At 48.1% G+C, this 22,211-nt stretch overlaps 1 protein-coding gene across 5 annotated transcripts in view; it reads right to left on the bottom strand.

Moving 5' to 3' along the window:
* The window catches only part of Nav2 (neuron navigator 2), a 343,708-nt gene that overhangs the window by 11,218 nt on the left and 310,279 nt on the right, over positions 1-22,211 (bottom strand). For all 5 annotated transcript variants that reach the window (XM_055608371.1, XM_055608367.1, XM_055608368.1 and 2 more), the window contains 8 exons: positions 21,874-22,019; positions 18,991-19,163; positions 12,929-13,082; positions 11,784-11,946; positions 10,809-10,909; positions 8,246-8,341; positions 5,944-6,112; positions 1,364-1,599 (listed from right to left, as the gene is read on the bottom strand). In XM_055608371.1, the coding sequence (XP_055464346.1) occupies positions 1,364-1,599; positions 5,944-6,112; positions 8,246-8,341; positions 10,809-10,909; positions 11,784-11,946; positions 12,929-13,082; positions 18,991-19,163; positions 21,874-22,019 (1,238 nt within the window). The remainder of the gene's footprint in view (positions 1-1,363; positions 1,600-5,943; positions 6,113-8,245; positions 8,342-10,808; positions 10,910-11,783; positions 11,947-12,928; positions 13,083-18,990; positions 19,164-21,873; positions 22,020-22,211) is intronic.

The following is a 22,211-nucleotide window of genomic DNA, read 5'->3' as shown; positions in this document are numbered from 1 at the left end:
ATGACTTTCCAGAGCCTCCTAAGGGAAGTCTGATGGTACCGGCCTCACACCGATGTGAGCGGCTGACACACACGGGGACTTAGGCAGTGTGGTAACTCAGCGATGGATGGACTGTGGTTAGCTCCTTTTTCCCCCAGTTGAGGCCCAGAGCCAGGCAACCAGCCTGAGACTGCCCCAGGGGTAAGCACCAGACTGGGTTAGCCTGGGGTGCCTTAGAGGCTGGCCCAGCTGCTCAGTGGGCAATGGTTTCTCCACCTCCTGCATACCTCTCCAAGCTTCCCTTTTGAGTCAAAATGTAGCCGGCTCATGAAAATGCTCAAGGTTTTCCTCATTCCCTCAGCCGCTGCTCAACACGGCATCTCTCCTGCTTCCTTCTCATCTGGAACTCCCACCCTCCTTACTCATATCTGCAGCGCATGGCTTAGAGTCTACACGGACACTCTGCTTGGGAAATGGGATCATCACAACTTGCCAGCCACTCACCATGTGAGCCTCCTTCCCTCAGAAGCTGTAGATAGAGAGAGGAGGGCTTTTCTCATCCCATCCCTACGTCAAAACCACAAGGGGAGCTGGTAAACAGGGCCTACAACCATGGGAACAGGTAACTGGGGCATGAGATTGGATTCTCAGGAGGTGACCTGAAAGTCAGAGGAGTGCTTTCCGATTCACCTTTGATTCTCTAGGTATGCTGTGTCACACTGAACAGAGCTAGAAATGACAGGCCTTCACTGCATGATGGAGGATGAATGAATGAACGAATGAATGAATGAACAAGTGAATGACATTTCAAAAACTCTTCACAGTCCCCCAGCCAGGACGAGGTCAGACTCCATCTACAAGTCTCCCCTGTTCACTATGTGGGGTGAAGAAGCTGGCTACACACCGAACTCTGAGACCTCAACCTAAGCCCCAGAAGAGCCTGAGCTGTGTCAGGAATGGGACAAATGTCCTTCAAGTTTCTGTTGTCAGTCCTTTAATATGGAGACAAAGACAACTAGTCCTTGAAGGGCTCTGTGAGGATAGTCTGCTGCTCATGGGACAGGATAACCAACCTTGATTGCTGTTACTGGTTGTATTGTTGACTCATAAAAGGTTTTATTTGGGGAAAAATAATAACACCCAGTAGGCACATGATATGTTCTTGGTGAACTAGACATGTCTGGAGGAGCTAGTGGTGCGGGTCCTAAGTGGACAGGGCTGACCTGCCCCAGATGCAGCTCCCAGCTGAGAGGATCCGACTCATGGTGTTCCTTCAGCAGCCCCATTCTGAGATCCTCCCCTTTCCAGAATGAAGGGCTTACAATGTTGCTATCAGTACCATAAGAAGAGCCCACGTGCCGCAGGCTCAGGATCACCTCCTCACCTTGCTGGACTTGTGGTCCACGTTAAAGGTGGCAATGACGCCATCTGTCAACTCCCGTCCTTCCCGAAGTACCACGTACTCCGAGAGCCGGTTGGCCAGGTAGGTTTTCCCAGTGCCGCTGGGACCAGAGAGGATGATGCGCCGGTGCTCTACGAGCAGGGAGACGTAGCGCTGCAGGATGGGCTTGGGGATCAGGGACTCAAACACCAGAGAGTCCAGGCTGTTTTCCGTGAGCCCTGGTGGGGAGAGATGGGGAGGGTTCATGACGTCATCTCTCTTCTTGGCAGTCCTAAGGCTCCTGTCCACCCAAGCACCCTGGAGGCTGAGAGTGCGATACTGCTGTGTGGGAAGCTACCCGCTTGGTCACTGACAACTCCAGTTTTTGGGTCCCCCAACTCTGGACTCTATCTGGCTGGTAGCATTTACTGGCCTTGGAGTGTGTCTACCCCAGTCGATGCCTGAGTCTTGTCCACCCATGTCTGCCATGAACCTAGGTTGCCTCTTCCCACTTCTTTCTCCTTCCTGCCAGGCACCAAGCTCGCCACACTTAGGTGTACCAGGAAGACAAAGCAGGAAGCTCGGTGAAACTTTGATATTAGAATGAAAACACAGACTAGCAGGCCTAGACTGAGATGCTGCATGCTGAGACCTTTGATCAGCAGCAGTGTCAAATGAAAGCCTCTCTCTTCTATCTGGGACAACCTCTTTAGTTAGTGGTTGGTTTAAAAGAACGGTCTCAGGGTCAGGGAGACGGCTCAGTCAGTAAAGGGCCTGCCTTAAAGACATGAGCACGCAAGCTTGAGCCTACATAAAAATAGTGGGGCACGGCGGCAAGCACCTGTAATTGCAGTGGCAGAGAGGTGGAGAATGGACCCCTGGGGTTCACTGGCCAGCCAGCCTAGCCTACTTGGCAAATCCCAAGCCAACGAGAGACCCTATCTTAAAAATCAAGACAGACAGTAATTCCAGTCAAAAACTCCCTTCAAGGAAACAGCCTGTGTAGGCGGAGAAGTAAAGGAGGAGGCGTCCCTTTGTCATGCAGTAGTGCCTTCCTTCTGCTCAGGGTAAAGACACCCCTACGGCACTTATGAGTTTGTGCCTAGCCCTCCCCTCACTAAGGTAGCCCCTATACGCCTGTCATGGTCCTCACAAAGGACCATGACAAAGATCCCCACATGCCTCGCCAGGCATACAGCGGAGGGGCTCTTGTCCAAATTAAATAACAACCTCAACAGTAAGAACCATAGGGGACAATCAGTAAAACACTTTGCATACATGTAGCCATTTTCATGTCCTGCCATAACATTTTCGGAGGACTCACTTCAGAATAGCAAATTCATGGGCCAGCAAAATGGCTGAGCGAGTTACCTGCCACCAAGCCTGAGATCCTTAGTCCAATCCCTGGGACTCACTAGGTTGGGGGGGGGGGGTGAAAGAGAATCAATTCCTAAGAATTGTCCTCTGATCTCCACAGGCACTCTGTGCCATGTGCAAACCCCCAACACGCATCATGCACACGCACCACTAAAATAAAAGAGCATGCAAAGTCACACCTGCTCCTGGATCACAGGTGGGAACTGCTACACCAAATGGGACCCTTTTGGCAAAACCCAATGAGGTTTTAGTGCTCATCAGTGTAATATAAAATCCAAGCTGGTCCTTGTAAATGCTAAAACTGATGGCAGCCACTGGCCAGGCTCTATGGAGTACCACTCTCTTCTTTGGATAGGCTAGCTTGTCTCTCATTCCACATAGATCGGCTTTACCTCTGGTGTTTGGAGGGTTTGCTGTGAAACGAGGTGGTGACAGTGAGTGGTCCCCATGGTGCCAGGTACTTTGAGTGCCAGTTGTAAATGGCTCTCTTCCTTGGGGTTCCTGCTACATAGTTCTTGCTTCTGCATGCCTGGTGCCTCATGCTGCTCCTTCTATGGCAGGATTCTTCTTGTCAGAGTTCATGCATCCTTTCATCTTCCAGGGGGCTGTGGGATTGTGACCTCCCCACGATTGTAGACTATATCCCTTTAAGCCATAATCAGGACAAACTCTATCTTCATTTTGTCTTTACCAGGCATTTTATTACTGCAACTAACTCAGAAAATTAGTACTGAGAAGATGAGCCACTTGTGTGATACTACTCAGTGCTCAGGCCTCTTGAACTGGCAGAAGGAGTGTGGAAGTGCTTGTAACTTCAGGATAGGCAAAGTCAAGAAAGCCGCAAGCAGAGATTAATGAGTCACCTTGGTGGGAATTTGGAAAACCAGAATATGCAGAAAAATGTGGATAGTGAAAGCATGGCTCACGATGTCCATGGGTCGGGGAGGCGTGACTCCATTAGGAACAGGGCAAGAAGTCATTTTTGCTACATTCTGGTAAAGATTCTGGCTGCCTTCTGCCCATGTCCTGAAAAATTGGATTTAAAAGTGAAGGACTATAGGGCATGGTGGCGCACACCTTTAATCTGAGCACTCAGGAGGCAGGCAGAAGCAGGCTCATCTTTGTGAGTTCTAGGCCAACCTGGTCTAACAGTGAGTTCCAGGCTAGTCAGAGCTACTAAGGCTATGTAGGAGGGTGGGGAATGGACTGTGGTGGTCTGAATAAAAATGACCCCAGAGGCCCATAAGGAGTCACACTATTATTAGTAGGTGTGGCCTTGTTGGAAGTGTGTCATGGGAGGTTTCAGAAGCTCCAGCCAGGCTCATTGTCACTCTCTCTTCTTGCTGCCTGCCAATCCAGATGTTGAACTCTTAGCTCCTTCTCCAGAATCATGTCTGCCTACATGTCATCATGCTCCCCTCCATGATGATAACGAACTAAACCTCTGAACTGTAATGCAGCCCCAATTAAATGCTGTCCTTTATAAGCGTTGCTATAGTCATGGTGTCTCTTCACAGTGATAACGACCCTAAAGTCCTAGGACATGGACTACTGTGCTTGGTAGAGGGAATTTCAAGGCAGGAAAGCACTCAGGTTATGGCGTGTTGCTGCTCACCACTCATATCAGGTCTACAGTAAAAAAAGAACAGGTGGGGTAGGAGGATAAGAAAATGCAGATTGTTGGAGTAAAGGGCCTGGGTAGCTGAAGTCAACGTACATAAAGAAAAGGATCCTGTAAGCGGTAAAGAGAAACCTGCTTCACAGCAACACCATAGGAAAGGAACTGTAGAAGGCTGCCCTGCTTACAAACAACTGCCTGGAAAACAGACTGCACATTCAGACACCAAGAAACCATTATAACTGCGACTCAAAGGGTAAGGGTCCATCCCCAGCTGGCAGCAGAATTTGACAGCATTGTCTACTGTGTACTGGTTTTGCAGGCATGCAAGATTTAAGACTGAGGGGGGTCATGGAGTTTTTATTTCTGGCTCTAGAGAGCTGCTGAGGCTAGGCAATGTATGACAAGGTCAGAATTTCTGCAATGAGAATTCCCAAGAAGCCACTGCATGAAGCTATAAAGGGGAAGCTGAAGCTGCAGCGCAGACCCCAGGACGTTGGAGAGACAAGGATCATGAGCTATCCACCAAGGAAAGCTTCATGCGTGGAGTGGAGTGGATTCAAGCGATAGAGACTACATGCTAGGCAAGAAAGCTGAAGGGGTAGGAAAGCTTGGATACCCAAGCCCTATGGAGCCCAGATGATTCCATCACTAGCCCAAGATACTTGATATGAGGCTGTAGGATGAGCTCTTTAATCTGCCAAGTTTCGGTCCTTCTTTGGTATAAACACTCCTTGCTAATAACCCCATGCCTCTGTTCCAGAATGGGAATGCTAATCCTGTGCTGTTTGTATTTGAAGCGGAAAACTTGTTTTTACTTTTTTACAGTAACCCACAGTTTGCCTTACATATCAGTGAAACTCAAAACTTCTTAGAACTATTAAAAACTACGGGATTTTTTGAAATTACACTGAAAGCATTTCACATTATGCGATGACCATGAGTCCACAGCAACAAGGAGTGGAAGGCTATGACACATGGTGGGGCTTGACACTTCCAGGACAAGGCTTTGGAAGCTCCAGGAGCTGGGTGCACAGGCAAGAGTGATATCATCAGGACGCTTGTGGCAACTTTCCTGTAGCCTACAGTACATCAGTTTCTCCATCTGTAAAATGGGCTCGTGCCCAAGGCTGGCTGGCAAGATCCTTGATTGCTTTGGTAAAGTGCCATTTTAACAGGGTTATGAAGGAGTTATTAGTCTCCCATCAACCCAGTCATAAGGCTAATGGGACCTTTTGATGTCTAATTTCAGCAATAAACTAAAGCAATTTCTTTCCTGATGGTGCAATTTGCCTAAGTAGTGGGTAAGGTAGAAGATGGAAACACATACACGCACACACCCTCACGCACAGTACAAACAGAACTACTTTGGCCACCGAAAGCTCCAGCTTCTACAAGCAGCTACTCTTTTTTTTTCTTCTGTTTTTTGGTTTTTCAAGACAGAGTTTCTCTGTGTAGAAACTATCGTAGAACTTGCTCTGTAGACCAGGCTGGCTTTGAACTCAAAGATCTGCCTGTCTCTGCCTCTGCCTCCCAAGTGTTGGGATTAAAGGTGTACACCACCACTGCTCACCTGGCAGCCACTTACCTTTGACAGTCACCAAGATGGTGGTGTTCTCTCCGACCAGATAGCCACAAGGGAGGAGCTCAGGGGTCTCTGAGGTGTTGCTGCGTTTGATCTCACCGATGCTGTAGCCGAGAACACTGTCTGAATTCAGTCCCAGCTGACTCACCGGGTCCACATGAATGATGTATTCCTGGAGAATAAAACACAGACCCCATTAGAGAGCTGACTAAAACCTATGGGGCACTTCTGTTTTCACTGGGTGATGCGTGGGTACCCTCTTTTTCTCAGATGTCACCTGAGCTGAAATTAGAACATCACATACTCTGGGAATAACACCCTTAAATCCCAGGCCTCTTAAGATAAAGAGATTTACTTACAAGTGGGGAAAAACAAACCCCCAACAAAACCATGATTTTTCCCCCCGAGACAGGGTTTTTCTGTGTAGCCTTGGCTATCCTGGACCTGCTTTGGACTAGGCTGGTCTCAAACTCACAGCAATCTGCCTGCCTCTGCCTTCCCGAGTGCTGGGATTACAGGCATGCACCACTGCACACAGCTCAGATGGTATCTCTTAAGCAGTGAGCCAAAAAGAAAACCCTCTTTCCGTAAGTCACTTATAGGCGTATATGTGCACATGTATGCACAGCGCTCTCTCTCTCTCTCTCTCTCTCTCTCTCTCTGTGTGTGTGTGTGTGTGTGTGTGTGTGTGTGTGTATGTGTGTACAGGACAGAGGATAACCTCTGGGGTCATTATTCAGGCACCCTCTACCTTATTTTTTGAAACAAGGTCTCTCGCTGGCTTGGTGATTATCCAGTAAACAAGGCTGGCCATCACAGAGCCCTTGGGATTTATCTTTCCTTGACTCCCAGTGTACCCAGTTTTTCCACATGGGTTCTAGGGAATCAAACTCAGGTCCTCATGTTTATAAGGCAAGCCCTTTCCTGAATAAGCTATCGCCTTAGCCTTAGTTGCTTTCATCAGGTATCATAGCAAGGAAAAAACAAAACAAAAACTAACTCAGCAAGCAGAAGGTCAGGGATTAGGTTCTGGGCTGAACGGTAACACAGAAAAGCTGACACCAGTTTTAGTAAGAGGCACCCAGTGGTCTCACCCCTCATTTACTGTGCCCCAAGAGCCCACTTTGCTGCCTTTTTCATGTAAGCACACACCAAATTTCTGAGTGTTGGCCAAGGAGGCAGAACTGGTTTGTCCTTACCCTTTCTGCCTGCTTTCCATGATGGGAATGTCCTATTAGGTCAAAAGAACTAAACTGGGACCAGGTATGAGAGCATATGCCTCTAATTCCAGCACTTGGGAGGCAGAGGCAGGTGGACCTCTGTAAACTCCAGGTCAGCCTGGTTTACAGAGTAAGTTACAGCCCAACCAGGGCTGCATATAAGACCCTATCACACAAAACAAAAAGAAAAAGTTCTGCTTTGAGGATGGAGAGATGGTTCAATTGTTAAGGTCACTGGCTGCTCTTCTGGAGGATCCAGGTTCAGTTTCCAGCACCCACATGGCAGCTCATGAACATCTGTGACTCCAGTTCCAGGGGATCTGATGCCTTTTTCTGGCCTCTGAGGACAGACACCAGACATGGATGTAGGCAAAACACTCAGACACATAGAACAAATCATTCAAAGGGAACAGAATTTCTCTCAAGTGAAGCCATTTGAACCACAAGCTAGAAGACGCAGCAACATGCTAGCTAAGTTGGGTTTGATGAGATGACAGAGCTGGGTCTGCTCTGCTTCTAAGCCTGTGGCATCAGGCTGGTGCCCTAGCCCAAGTCCTGCTTTATTCAGGAGATATGGTTAATACTTATGGGTAATGCTCTTGGTTTATTTTTGGGGACAGAAAAAAAAAATCAAGAGCTTCTTTCAAATCACCTTGAGTTCCAAGGTCTACTTTGGTACTCCCTAGCCATTTCTGATATAGCAAATACCCAATCCAGTGGTGTGACCATGGCGGCATCCTTGACTGATGGAATGTTACTGTCAGAGATTGCAGGATTGGCATGGGCAGCTACTGAGCATATATGTGTAGTCCAAAGGGCTTCAGCACCAGGTCAGAGATGCTAATCATACTGAACAGAACACAACTCTATGGACACCACTGTGAAATAATGTTTACTAGCTGGCCAGCCCTTGCCAAGGGCAGATAACAGAATGGCCAGTTACCAATCTGAACATTCCAGGGACAAGTCCTGGCAACATAAGAATAAAGAGGAGTGAGGAGGTTAGGGAAATAGTCAGGTTCTGGAAACAAAACTCTCTCCCCTCCCCCAGCCCACTGCTGGGGCTTTCTTCTTGAGAGACTTACTTTGAACAGCCGTCTAACCACCCCGTCAAGCACGTCCCACTTTGTCTTGCCACTCACTCCGATGCAGCCAATAAGGAAGAGGTGTGGTCTGGAGTCCTAGGGTGAGGAGACACATACAAGTGAGAAATAGCTGGCTCTTTTCTGGCCTGGTTGGGCAGAGGCCTAAGCATTCCAGTGCTTTCAAAGGAGAAAAACAAAAACAAAAACCATTCCTCTCCACACCAGGCATAGCTTTGCTGGCATGTAATAGCCTTAAGCCTTGTCTATGCTCTGGTAAAACTGCAAAGGGTGAGGGAGACTAAGATGGCCTCTCTGGTACCTGGATCCATCAGCTAAGTGCATGCCTTACACAGAGCATAAATTCCCACATCCTTGAATGTCTCCTCCCCCAGCTCCTGTGTGCCAGAGCCCCATTTTCAACTCTTGCTAAAGAACTACTCACCTTTTCCAGGAAGCTTCCATGATTCAAATGCCTGGCTCAGAGCTACACTGGACAGACTCAGACAACAATACCTTCTCAACTTATACATATCCATATTAATCTGTTTCATGTTTTATTTAATGGAGCTCATCATGTTAGAACCTCAGAGAGAATGTTTCTATCTTTTCCTTTCTTTTTATCTTTTTGAGAACCTCTTACCTCTGCTCCCAAGTACTGGGATTAAAGGCATGAGCCTAGCTTCTTCTATCTAAAAACAATATTTATTACTTTCTTTCCATTAAAACTTAAAACACATTCAATTCAAAAAATTAGTAAAAATCTGGGAAGACTGCCAACAACTTTTTTTTTCCACTTCTTGTTCTTCTACACCCACAGGGGCTAACTGATCACATTAATAAAAAAGATGCCGAGAAAACATTCCATTCTGCTTGGTTTTTAATATCTCTGCATGCTTGTGAGGATGTAGTTGGGACAGGGGTGGGTCTGGGGGGCAGGCTGAGGCACGCAGCAGTTAAAGGTCATCAGAGGGAAAGAGTAGCAGTCCGGCAGTGACAGGGCCTGATTCCACCATGTGCCTGTAGTCTTGGGTTTCCTAGCTGCACAGTGGGCATACCACCGTGCTCAGTGACCTCCCGTGGCCCAGAACAACAGCATTAGGGGAAATGGCTTACAATCCTGGAAGAATGTCAGCAGTGACATTGAGGATAATGGGAAGGACAATCAGTCATCTGTACGGGTGGTCACCTGCCTGCTCTGTAAGAACGCTGGGAGAAAGATTTTCAACCTGACAGGCCAGGCCTCTGTTAGCTGGGTTCTTCCGGTTCCTTTCCAGCCAAACAGCTCTAAAACCCCTGGTAAGTCAGCTACACTTCGTTCTGATGGGCACGTTGGTTCCCCAGCTGTCTGAAACTGTTAACATGCTGGCTAGAAATACTATGAAATACAACTTTGAAAACTCAGGTGGAGGCTCCTGTTGCCTTTTCCCACTTTCATGGCCAAGGTCATCCACCGAATAGGACTTACCCACTAAAATACAGCTCACCTTGCAGCCCCCCACCTCTACTTCAGATAGTCTCTGGCAGTTAACCGGATAATACCAGAGGCACCGGCTTCTAGCATCAGTGACTCAGGATGCCCCCACTCAACCCACTCTGAGGCCCCTGTGACTCACTCAGCCCAGGGCCTCCTGTCTCCTAGCTTGGTGAATGCTATGTCTGTAGCATCTGATGAGACAGAAATGGGCCCCAAGCCAGCTAAGTCCAGTCAGCTTCCTCCTCTGCCTTACCAATAAAATGTGCATAGCTGCCTGGGACAGGGTTCATAAAAACAGTAAATCCAGAAAAGCCATTTCAGGGAGTACTAGTATGGAAAGTACATGAAGCTCTTTTCAGCAAGCTTAATCGATTTTTTAAACAAAGAAAACGAGGTGCTCCTTGCTCAATTTACCTCAAAGAACAGGAAGGCACAGGGGAGGACTGTAGGTATAAGGACTGTTGAGAATTATGGGTACAGGAGGGACGGCCAAGGATTGTGGTTATAAGGACTGCTAGGGATTGTGGGTATAGGAAGGACTGCTGAGGACCATGGGTATGATTGCCAAAAATTCTGAGTACAGGAGGGACGGTCAAGAATAGCAAGTATAAGAACTGCTAGGGACTGTGGGTACAAGAGGGACCGACAAGGATTGAGGGTGCAGGAATTACCACTCAGAGGTCTCACTTTGTGTTTTCAGAACATTATCAGAAGTATTCTATTTTTTTTTTTTTTTATTGTGTTGCTAGGCACGGAACTCAGGGCCTTGTATATCCTAGCAAATACTAGGCTCCTATGTTACATCCCCAAGCTTTCCTTATTAATCTCTTACAGTATCTAACTTATACATTAAACTCTATCTATAACGCATAGTTATGTATAATATAATACAACGTATTGGGTCCAGTATACTCTACCATTTCAGCATCCCTCTGGATCTTACAATGTGTCCCCTGTGAGTAAGGGAGACTATGATACCAAGAAAGGTGTTAGTACTTCCCATTGACTTAGGTTTCCGGTTAAGTTGCTAAGCTAGACCATCTCTACCTGGGGAAAGGACAGGTGAGCAGGGTGAGGGATCCGACTAACCTCCTTCCACTTCATTGCCTCCTGAAAGCTGACAACTATCTTAACATGCCTGCCTCCTTCCTTCCGAGCCGAGCATTCACCAGTGTCATCCAGCAACATGTCTGCGAATGGAAAACATCAACAGCCTTAGGCACATGGGGACAGCAAAGCTGCTTCCCGACACCTCTGCCGCCTGTGGGCCTAGCAGCAGGACGATCCAGGTGTCAGGGTGCAGGGGAGGTGGGGTGGGGACGGGAAAGGGAAGGATGGATAATGAAATCACAGAAACCAATGGCAGGAAGACCAGGGAGCCAGCAGGCTGACAATGCATCTTGCCGGATGGAAGTGCGAGGGAGACTCAACCAAACAACAACAACAATAGCATCATGGGTAAAAAATAAAAGCATCAGCCTTGAAATGTTCACAAAGAAAACTCAAGGTGCATTCTGGGATGATGTGTCAGCCTGGAGTCTACCCCAACAGCCAGAAGGCTGAAGGCTAGGAGACGAGGTCTCTGTAGGACCTGCTACCAAGGGGTACAGGAGCACTGGGCCTGCAGATTAACTTCTTAACATGGATTGAGCAGAACTCAGCATGGTGGGCGAGGAGAAACCCAAGCTCATGGCCTGAAAAATTCGGAGTGCTGGAGCAAAGCATGGAATACTCTAATAGCTGGGCTCATGTTGGTAGCAGATGCACACCCAGACACACACACCCCAAGTGCATACACGCCTGCTACCTCTGTGGACCTGCTCTTCCTGGAGACTGGAGTGCCGGTTGCAGGCCTCCATTTGCCTGGTCCCATGAGTCACTCGCCCAGGCTGGTGGACTAGGACTTCCCGGAGACTCACAATCCACTCACCCAGACTTTAGACTCAGCTTGTCCCCAGCCTGTGAGCACTCAGTCAGGCTGGTGTACATGTCCTGTTCCCGGTCCCATGAGCCACTTACCCAGACTGGTAGTCTTGACTGGCCCCCAGCCTGTTAGCCACTCACCTAGACTGGTGGACTCTGTGAGGTTCAGGCTGTGCTGTGAGAGACCTAAAGACTGCCTTGGGGAAGCAGAGATGGACACCTGGGAAGGGGCCCGGCTGCAGCCACTGCCTTGAGATTCAGACTTCAGTCGGTCATTCTCCGCTTTCAGCTTCTCAATTTCACTCTGCAAAAAGTAAAGGAAGAAACTGACTTGATAGATGGATGTAATGAATGGAACGTGTCTTTTCTGGGGGAAGAATCTGGAAGTTCCCTGCAGGAACTGGGTAGCTAGACCAACCAAAGTCAGGAATACCCTTCCCTGCCATTCAGGAAGCTGGCAGGGCTGGTCTCCTCCTCACAGAGAACTGTTCTTTAGCAGGTATTTAGAAATTGCCTTTCCCAGGGTCTTCTGCTGAGTGGCCAGTGTAAAAAGGTCTTGCAACCAAGAAGGTTTGGTAACTCGAGGTGTGACAGATTTCTCAGCTCCAGGATTTCCAGCTTTTGCTTCGTGACTCTGAGAAGCACAATGTATTTCCTGAGCACACTAATTATGGTGTTTCCCACTTCCAGGAGCCTCTCGGAAATGGGTGTTCCAGGGAATGCTCTTTGGGATGCTGCTCTCCAGGGAGGTCTCATTTAGTACATTCCATAGGTGTCTTTCACTCTACAGTTGTTTACAAAGAGCCTAATGCATGAAAAGCCATGATGCAAAATGCAGCTCACAAGACTAGAATGTCTTCACTCCACAGAAGGGGGGGAATTGAAAGAACCATTCTGTAGCCACCTTCAAAGGAAGCCACTGACTCTCCCAGCTGGAGAACATGGAAAGGTTTGGGATGAGGTCCATGCTGAGCTGAGGAGGATGGGTCCAGTTTGGATACACAGAGGATACTCAGGAGAAGGAATATCATGAAACAGACTGTTGGGACACAAAACCAGCCACCACAGCTCTACGTGAGCAGTGGAAAAGTGGAGCTAGGGAAGGCAGAATAGGTTCAGTGAAGAGGGCAGGTAGAAGGAAGAGGCAGTGTGGAGTCACACAAGGTCTAACGTAAAAAGACTCTGAAGAGAAAGGCCAGGGCCGTGTGGGGATCAGCGATGGGCAGCCCCCCTCCCCCCGGGCTGCTGCTCTGCAGCTTCCTGGAGCTCTCTTCATCATCACTCACTTGCATCCTGTTCATGGCCTCTCGGAGCTGGTCCAGCTGGTGGGCAGAGCTGAGTGCTTCCAGGCGGATGTCTGTCAGCTTCATCTCCTTGTCTCGCAGCTCATTTCGTAGCTGCATGACTGTCTCCGCCTCACTGTCCATGCACTCAGAAATTCTAGGGAAAGAGGATGTTGCTGGCAAACATAGCTCTGAGTTCTTTCATTTAGTCCCTTCAGAGTGGTCCACTCTGTGGTCCATCTGAGGTCAACCATCACTCAGTGTTCAGCACTATCATAAATAACTAGCCTCTCCTCCAGCCATTCCTGCTTTGTCACGAGGACCACAGCCAAAGCATCCAGAAGACAGATTCTGTTACTCTGCCTAGGTAGAGCAGCGGTCAGCAGAAGGGCTCTGCTGTATCTTTTCCCAGCAAAGCACTAACAGTGGGTGAGTGAGAACTGGTAGACGGGAGCAGTAACCCTTTTGGTTTGAGAACTTCCCAGGGCAGATAAGCCAGTCTCATGCCTCTTAGAAGGGAGGGATCAAGATCAGAAACAAGGTTTCCCCTTTGGTCAAATGTCTGTGTGCGTGTGTGTGTGTGTGTGTGTGAAAGACAGAGAGAGAGAGGATGAGTAGACAGTGTTGATCTGCTTTTTCATTTGATTATGAAAACTCTTTGACGTCTCTAGAAAGACCTGTTGTTAGTCCCTCATGCCCTGCCTGCTTCTTACATTCATCCTTACCGTAAGAAGACATCAGATTTGGAGCACAAGATCCAAGAGAATGAGATGACACGCAGCCAAAGCTGCATTTTCGGGCCATGACAGTGTGGCCAGCTGTCTCTCATCATAGCAAACTCTGGCTATTCAAGAGCAAGGCAGGGCTCCTTGCTGAGTTACAGGGGTTTTGTAGTTGAGTCAGTATGAGGTGAAAGACCTTAAAAGCCATGGTAAGCTCTAGCCATTGGGAGAGACATTTCTAATAAAATATAGTTCTGTGATTTCTAAAGGATATTGGCATGATTTGGATTAAAGATGGAAGAGGAAAAAATTCCAAACCAAACCAACCAACTAACCAAACAAAAAAACACCTCAGAAAAACCAAAACTCCAAAACCATCCCTAAGCTCCCAAGTTTCAGAGCCAGAGCTGGTAGCTGCCTGGGGAGTGGTGGCCACAGCAGCAATCCTTAAAACTCAGGTGCTGACTCAGAGGCCACACAAAACCTACACACGCGTAATGGGTTAAGGGCCCAACCTCAGCTGCCAGCAGATGTTCAGAGAACTGTTCAGAGAGATGCAGAGGCTTGACGGAAAGTCGAGCACTCACAGACCGTTTAACTGACCTGATGTGAATTCTTTTTAAGTGACAAAGCCACTTTGTACTTTTTAAAAGTTTCTAACTGGCAAGCTGGGCAGGAGGTGCATGCCTGGAATCCTAGGTAGCCGAGGCAGGGGATCACCAGTTCATGGCTGGTGCCTTCCCTGACAAGACTTGTTCTGCTGGTCTCCAGCTCCTAGACTGCCCTAACACTGAAGTGTTTAGTCACCCTTACCCACCCACAGCAGGTGTGCAGCAGTGTTTTCTGGAGGTACCTGAAGCACATTATTTAGTTACCTTATATACTGCCATGATTCCAATTTTAAAGTGGGGAGAATGAGGCACAGAGCCACCACTGTACCCAAGGTCACACTATTTAAGCATGAAAATTTGGGATGAAATATGGAGGAAGTGGGTTGCTTAATTCTAGGCTTCTGTATTATACCCAGAAGGCAACCAAAGAAGGCTTTTCTACTTCAGAGACCACGAACTAAAGTGACCTGATGTTTTGTTTTTCCCAGTCCCTAGCACATTATTCTATCATCTCCCTCTGTCTTTCCAGAAGTGGAATGATGGCATACCCAATTTTAAATGCCTGGAGTGTGGGAAATGTGGCCTCCCCACAGCGGCCATTCCCTTCACCCACAGAAGAGGGATTTCTCCAAGCCGCACCCCTCTGCCTTTGGCTTCATCTTTGAACTCCCTTCTCAAATCAACATCTGCACATTTTTACAAACCTTTCAAGGTTGGGAATAAGTATTTGCCCTCAGTGCACCCTTTGGAAAACTATACCCAAAACAAATATCTCCAATGTCCACGGAGGTTGTGGAATGTAAGAAAAGGGCTGGGGAGCCAGGAGCTGGCCCTGCCCCATCCCTGTGGGGACAGTGGTTTGGAAGGCATTGTCTTGCTCCTCTCTTGATAGATGCAGTAGCTTCGCTGCCTCTCTGATGGGCCACCCAGTGGCATGTGGCTGGGTTTCTATTCCCTCTCTTATGTAGTTCTTCCCTCCGTTCCTGGGTTTCCTCCCATGCAACTAGACACTCTTTTTTTGTTGAACTTTGAACGTCAGCACATCAAAGCTAGTCCTGGCCCTCTGCTCTCCACTGAACTGAGAGCTTCCATTTTTCCCAGGCGTACACCCATAGGAGCTCCAGACTGGCTGACACTAGCCTGAACATCTCCTGGGTGTCTCACACATCACTTGACTCGAGTGGAGGCTCAGATTGACACCAGCTGTGGTTTGAATGTGCAATTTACCCGACAGGCTCTGTGCTTGACCCAGGTGGTTTCCACCTGGAGTTGCTGTCTGGGAAGGTTGTGAAACCTTTAGGAGTTAGAGCCTCACCGGAGGATGTAGGTCACTGGCAGTGGGCCTTGAAGCTTTATAGCTCAGCCCGTACAGCCTGTCCACTCTTTGCTTCCTCACTGGGGCTACAGTGTGACCGGCCATTTCACGCTCCAGCTGTCACACATTCGACACTGGGATGAACCTTTTAAAGCTACAAACCAAAGGAAACGCTTCCTCTGCTACTGCTTCTTGTCAGGTATCCAGACACAGCAGTAAGAAGAATAACTACACTGCCCACCCCACTGGGTCTCTCATCAGCCACTTAGCCATGGCAACAAACACCCGAGTGCCTCTAAACCAAGAGAACCCACCACCACAGGGCTGGGGTAGGTTGAAGGACAAGAACTAAACCTGAGGAAAATCACTATGTTGGGCGGACATGCACAGTGGTAAACAACAAAGCAGAGGGAGGGGTGGCTGGTGGTGGGTGTTACTCTACACAGTGGAGATAGCCAGGCCTTATGGATAAGGTCACCCTGGTCAGAAACCTGAGGCGCAAATACCCAGAAGAGCCCGTTGGGCAGGGGCCACAGCTGCAGCAAAGGCCTTGAGGAGAGAGTGTGACTGAAGGGTTCAGAGGACAGAGCAGGTGAAGCACAGGAAATGCTGCTCCCTCTGTGAGCTTCCTTTTCTTCTGATGTCCCACATTGCTTTCCATAGAAATCCCATTCAGTTTATCTCCTCTTTCTGCTTAAAATTCCTCTGCACCTTGCCATCACACAAGAAATCAGACGTGCTGACACTGCTTTCAGAGCTCTACATGCTACAGCCCACCGTCTCTCCAGCCTTAGCCCTCTGTGTTGTCCCTTGACCATCCTAAGGCAAGCAGACTACCCCTCCTCACATGCAGAACTAACAGTCCATTTCCATATTGGACTCCTGCACTGTTGATTTCTTGGGAAGGCAGCCTTGCTCAGTATGAGGTTGATCTGTGATCACCAAAACCTATTTCCTTCTTTGCCTGTTACCTAGAAAGGTGTGACAGCCTTGGGTTCCAGACAGTGGACTTTGGTAGGAGTGGACAGTTGTCTCCTGCAGGCTCAGGCCACAAGACCCACACATGCCTGTCTCCTGGCCAGGCTGGACACAGCACTACTGAGCAGAGGTTCTTGCTCAGGCCAGCTGCTGAGAGGATGTTCTCATCGGGTCTAGGGTGAACCAGGAAGAAAGAGCTAAGAGAAGCTACTGAGCTTCAAAACCCGGTTTGTTACAGCAGCTCGTGTTTCTGACCAGAACTAAGCAGCACTCCTTCTGTTACAAAGCTCGCTGGTGAGATGCCTCCCCTGACCACCCCATGTAAAGTGGCTGCATCCCACAGTCATTCTTAGAATTAACCCTGGGGACACACTGCCTGCATCTCCTGGGCTTCTCTGATTTCAGAATTCTCTACTTAGTGTCCGCTCATCCCACAGTAGATAGGATCAAGCCAAGAAGGGATTAGAAAAATCTGGGACATTGTTGTAACAGAACCAGGAATGGCTCCTGGTGTATGTGTAGGGGTGGGGGTGGAGGCTTGGGAGTGAATAAACTGTATTGTTTCATGTGGGGATATATGTCACAGACCATGGTCCTCTGTGAAGGGTATCAGGTAAATGAGGCCTTAGTTTCTAAGGAATGTCGGACTCAAAGGACTGTTCTTAGAGATCACTATACACATAATTAATTTCCATGAATTAAAAGCAGACAGTAGCAGTCCTCATTGTGAAGAAATGAGCTGGGATGTCTGGATAGTGGGGCTCTCCTATTTTGAGGAATAGGGGAGAGGGGACATGGAAGGGAAAGTGGAACTGGGAGAAGAGGAGGGAGGGGCCTATGACCAAGATATGAATTGAATTAATTAATTAAAAAAGAGAGAGAGATGGCAGTGGGTTCCTTCTCTCTCGTCAGGCAAGTGCTGAGTCAAGATGCTCTGGGATGGATGGTATAGACCTGCCCTGTCTCTGGAAGGTCCATGTCCATGTGAGAGGGGCTCACACTCTCATGCTCACCTGCTCTTCTGTTCAAGAGAGTACAGGATGGTAAGGAACACAGCGGGCCGGCGGGCCAGCAGGGTCAGCAAGTCAGCTTTTCTGCTTCTTTCCTAACCCAGAGCCTTTCCACTGGGCTCCTCCCAAAAAAGGAGAAAGAGACCACCATGGAGACCCTTTGTTTCACTAAGGGGTATTCAAAGGTGCAGATTAATTTATGGTGCTGTCTTCTACATCCTGTCTTCCACACAGTCCATGTGCCCTCCTATCTGCATTTCCTGTAGCCAGTGCTAAGTACCTGAGCAGAGCCAGGGATACTTCACAAGCCACAGCCCTTGGGAGGATGCCAGATTAAACAGATTTAAGATCAGATGTGGCCTCCAGAGAATTAAAGATGGAAGACAGAGGCCCTTCAATGCACAGGGTCTAATTGTCTCCTTCAAGAAGCCTATGGAGGAGATACACAGACCTCCACTGTAACCAACAGAGAAACCGAGGTATGCAAATCTCATCTTCTCTCCGATCTCTCAGTGGCTGTTCTGGCCATGACCTTGGGTCCTCTCTTACACAGTCTCTTCTTGCTGATATCAACTGTCTTCGGCCATTGCTTTTATCAGGCTCTTCACTGGTGACCACAGGCCTACTGTAAATGCCCATGGGAGAGGCTCTCTACAGGAAGCCAACTGTGTCAAGCTCTGAGCTGATATTCATGTTCCCACTGGTCACCTGAGCTACCTCTGCTCTAGGCTCTATAAGCCTTGTGTTATTAGGTAAGACACAGGGTTCCCTCCCTACACTCAACTGGAGGGATGAAAGGATGGCACGAAGTGACAATCACCAGGGAGGATGGTGACTCTCTATGTAACTAATAGCACCCCCATGTCTCAGCAAACCAGCTGTGCCTCCAAAGAGAGAGACGCTAAGTGTCACCTGTCTTGAACTCTCCAAGGGGTGGCTGTTGGGATGGATCCAAAAATCCTTTCACTTTTTGAGTTCTACCCTCAGGAAATACAACCAACACCAGATTTTAGTCAAAGAAGAAGTGTGCAATCTAAGTACCTTACCCCACAGGAGCCAGAATTTTGATAAAACTTCCAATGTTCACACAACCATCTCCCTTCATATCAAAATGTGGAGGCTCTGTTGCAGTGGTTTCTCTCGTTCGACCCTCAGTATGGAATAAGGCAACAATAGCCAGTATCCCAGATGATGTACAAAGAAAAGTTAAACAGCTTGCTGACGGGCAGCTGATAATTCTGAACAACGGCCCACCCTGATGAGATCTCAGGTTTCCATCTCTCACAGCCTCCCCAGTCTGAACACATTAAACGGACATGCAAAGCCTATTAAAGCAAAGCCTGGGGAGCAGGGTCATCCTGCACAACAGGGGTCACCAGATAGAGAGAGCTCTTGGGAGCCAAAGTTCTTGTCTGTTAGAGAGACTCACAGAGAGCTGGAGTGGGCGTTCCTCAGCAGCGGGGTAGAGCCTGTGGATCCGTTGTGTGGCAATTTTGGTGAGGAAGGCAATGAAGAATCTGTCATCTCCTCGATGTCTGAGTGTGAGGACGCTGACTTAGGGGATTTCTTCTTCCCGAAGGCTTGCTTGAAGGAGCTGCGCAACTGAATACACAAGATGGTCAGCCTGGGAGAAGTGAGGCCCGAGTAGAGGCATGCTTGCGAAAGAGCAATTAACTCGACCACATTTCCCCCGTTAACAGCAAAGGCACCCAGAAGCTCTGTGGGATCAGTGCATTCGGGGAAGGGAAGTTATCCGGCATTGACAACTCAGGATGGGCCTGTGGGGGCATTCCATGCCTGCTCTTCATTCCAGAATAGATGCCAACAGCAAGACAGAGCCTGGCTCAGCGGGTGTGTGTGGGAAGATGAGGTTACACAGCAACAAAGCAGGATGCTTGAATGTGGGGACAGATGCGGATGAGGTTAGTCATGTCAATGGATGGGTTAGCTTGGTATCTGATATTAAACTTGGTCTCGCTTACCTCATTGACCTGCCAGAGAAAATGCAAGCGAAAACAGGGAAGGGGAAGGAAAAAAGACAATTTTTAACAGAGAAAGCCAGTGACAGGGAAAGCTTAGGACTTCTCAGATGTAACACAACTTATAATAAGCACCACGCAGAGGCTTCTGATGGGATTGGGGTACTAGAACAGCATTGGTTGGGGTCAAGAACATCTTCTTCCATCATGGAAGGAAAGGGTTCCCTACAACCAGAAGTCTTCCAGCTTCTCTCCACATGCAACAGCTTTCTCCCTTTCCTGTGTATCTGGTCATTTCCTTGACTCATTTCAACCATCTCTTAAGTCTGAGCAGTAATGGGAAGGCAGACCTTATTGCCTAAGCAATGGAGAACTGCTATCCGCACTGCCCCTTCACTCTGTGAAGCTCTCTGCTGCATACACTTAGGGGTTCCTGCTCTGCTGCCACGAGGAACATAATCCAACAAGCACAGAACCTAGCCATCTCACTTGTTACTCAGGTATCACATAGCTGTCTATGAAACGCATTAACCACCTTAGGAAAAACAAAACAAAATAGAAAAGGGCTAAGGCCATTCCCCAGCTCCCGAGGCAAACATGGAAATTCTGAAGAGAACATGAGAATTAAACAAAATTCTCAAACGGCCGTTATAACCATCATGTATTTTTGTATGATCCAAACAACAATAATCATATTTTGTGTCCAAAGTAGGTATTTTAGGAGTCATTTCCTTTTCCTGGGGACTTTTTTTTCTTCTTCTGAAAATATATCCTAGGGATTTCCTTGCTTGTGAGTCACAGGACTTCTCCCAACTTCTTCTTGTGTTTTATGCCTCACAAGCTACTTGTCCAGCCTGCGGGCAAACCTAGCCCCTTGCCCTCTTGCTGTCTACTGATGCTGCTGTTTGCAGACAGATGTCACAGAACCAGGCTCTGCCACACAAGCCAGAGAGTTAAGCCTCTAGTAAAGTGCCAGGTGAAAGAGAGTTACAAAGTTTAGACAGAATTAAGCTTTGCGGTAAACTGTCTATTATCTGTCCTTCCTAGCTTCATGAATAAATGAGAACTGTCTAAAAGCAACATAAAGACGTTTCAATTCTTGGCTAGAAAAAAAAAAGCCAAGAATTTTATTTTTCTTTCCTTCAGTTTTTACTGTAATTACTGTGCACGAGGAGGGCAGCAGAAGTGTGACACCATGCACGGGCAGATGGCAGAGGACAACTTTATGGAGTATGCTTTTTCTTTTGTTTATGTGGGTCCAAACTCGTGCTGTCTAGTTTGCATGGCAAGTGTCTTAACCTAACAAGCCAGCTCACTGGCTCTGTGCTTTTCACAGATAATTCCCTCAACATTGTTTTGAGAATCTGCTCAGACTACATTTATCAACTGCATATTAGAGATGGTGGCATGAGCTAATCTTCTCTACTTACAACAAACAAGTCGCAGAAACAAACAAACAATCAAACAAACAAAAAACCACCTATTGGTAACCTAAAGAAAAAACCTAACCAGAATAATAAGAGGATCACACAAAGATGGCCCGGCAGCTCCCCTCTAAGGTGAGTTACCAGTGACCAGCACCATAAACCCTAACTCCTCTGTTGCTAACTAGACCTCGCCACCCATCCAAGATGATACAAGATGAGCAAAACATGGATGGCATGAGGGACATGATGCTACCATGAAACAGGATGTATCAGTGCCAACAATGAGGCTCTGTGAGCCTGGCCACTTCACATCTACCCAGGGTGTTCTTCCTAAGTATCGTACCTCCCTCACAGCCTTGTGACAGTAGTCGTGAAACTAGGCAGAAGTGCTTGGGATTAACATTATGGTTAAAGATGAGATAACTATTGATAATGCTCAAAAAACTACTTTGGAACTAAGAAGAAACTGAGTAGTTTTACTAAAGGCTGCAGGAGGGGGTATAGCTCAGCAGCGGAGCATTTGCATAGCAGGCATGAGCCCCTGAGTTTCATCCCCAGACCAACGACAAAATAGTAAATATGGAAAAAAGACCCACTAAGCTCTAGAGTCTGTGGCCAACGCTGAGATGAGAAAGAAATGACATATACATGAAATGAAAGAAAGACAGGCACATCTCACAGTCTCCTGAAGAGAAAAACCATAGGCAGGACTTGATCAATGCCACTGTTTTGCTGAGCACAGCATCCGTTTTGGTGAAAAGCTTACCCCAAAGCACTTCCTTGGGTCTACTCTCCAAGGTTCTGTGGTTCTGAGGTTAGGAGTCAGCCTGGGTTTTTTTCTGGGAGCACCTATTCCGGGAGGGAGTGTGATCCAGGCCCTGCAAGAGTCTAGGGGTGTACACTCACCCAGTTTTTCCTCTTCTTTTTCTTTGAGTCGCTCTCTATGTTGCTGCCCACACTGGAGTGGCTGGTGGCGCTGTTGATACTGGAGACACTGTCAGAGGAGTGCTGCCTGCGGATGCGTAGGTCTGCAGCCTGGGTGCTGCCATTTCCTGGAGAGCAAGGCAAGGCATGTGGCCCGTGAGCCTTAGAATCCAATCTCATGTGCCCAAGAATGACCTGCTCTGACTCCAGAGCACTGAGGTATCACCCCCAGCCCAGCTGCTGCTCTTAGAGCCTTGATGGGTTATGGCCATGCCCTCCCTCCTTCACACGGGGTTTATCACCCTGCACTTCACAAAACG

Source organism: Psammomys obesus, unplaced genomic scaffold (genome assembly GCF_907164565.1).
Source record: "Psammomys obesus unplaced genomic scaffold, mPsaObe1.curated_primary_1811, whole genome shotgun sequence".
NCBI classification, from domain to species: Eukaryota; Metazoa; Chordata; class Mammalia; order Rodentia; family Muridae; genus Psammomys; species Psammomys obesus.
The sequence above is the reverse complement of the archived record's forward strand: the minus strand, read 5'-3'. Positions and strand labels throughout refer to the sequence as shown.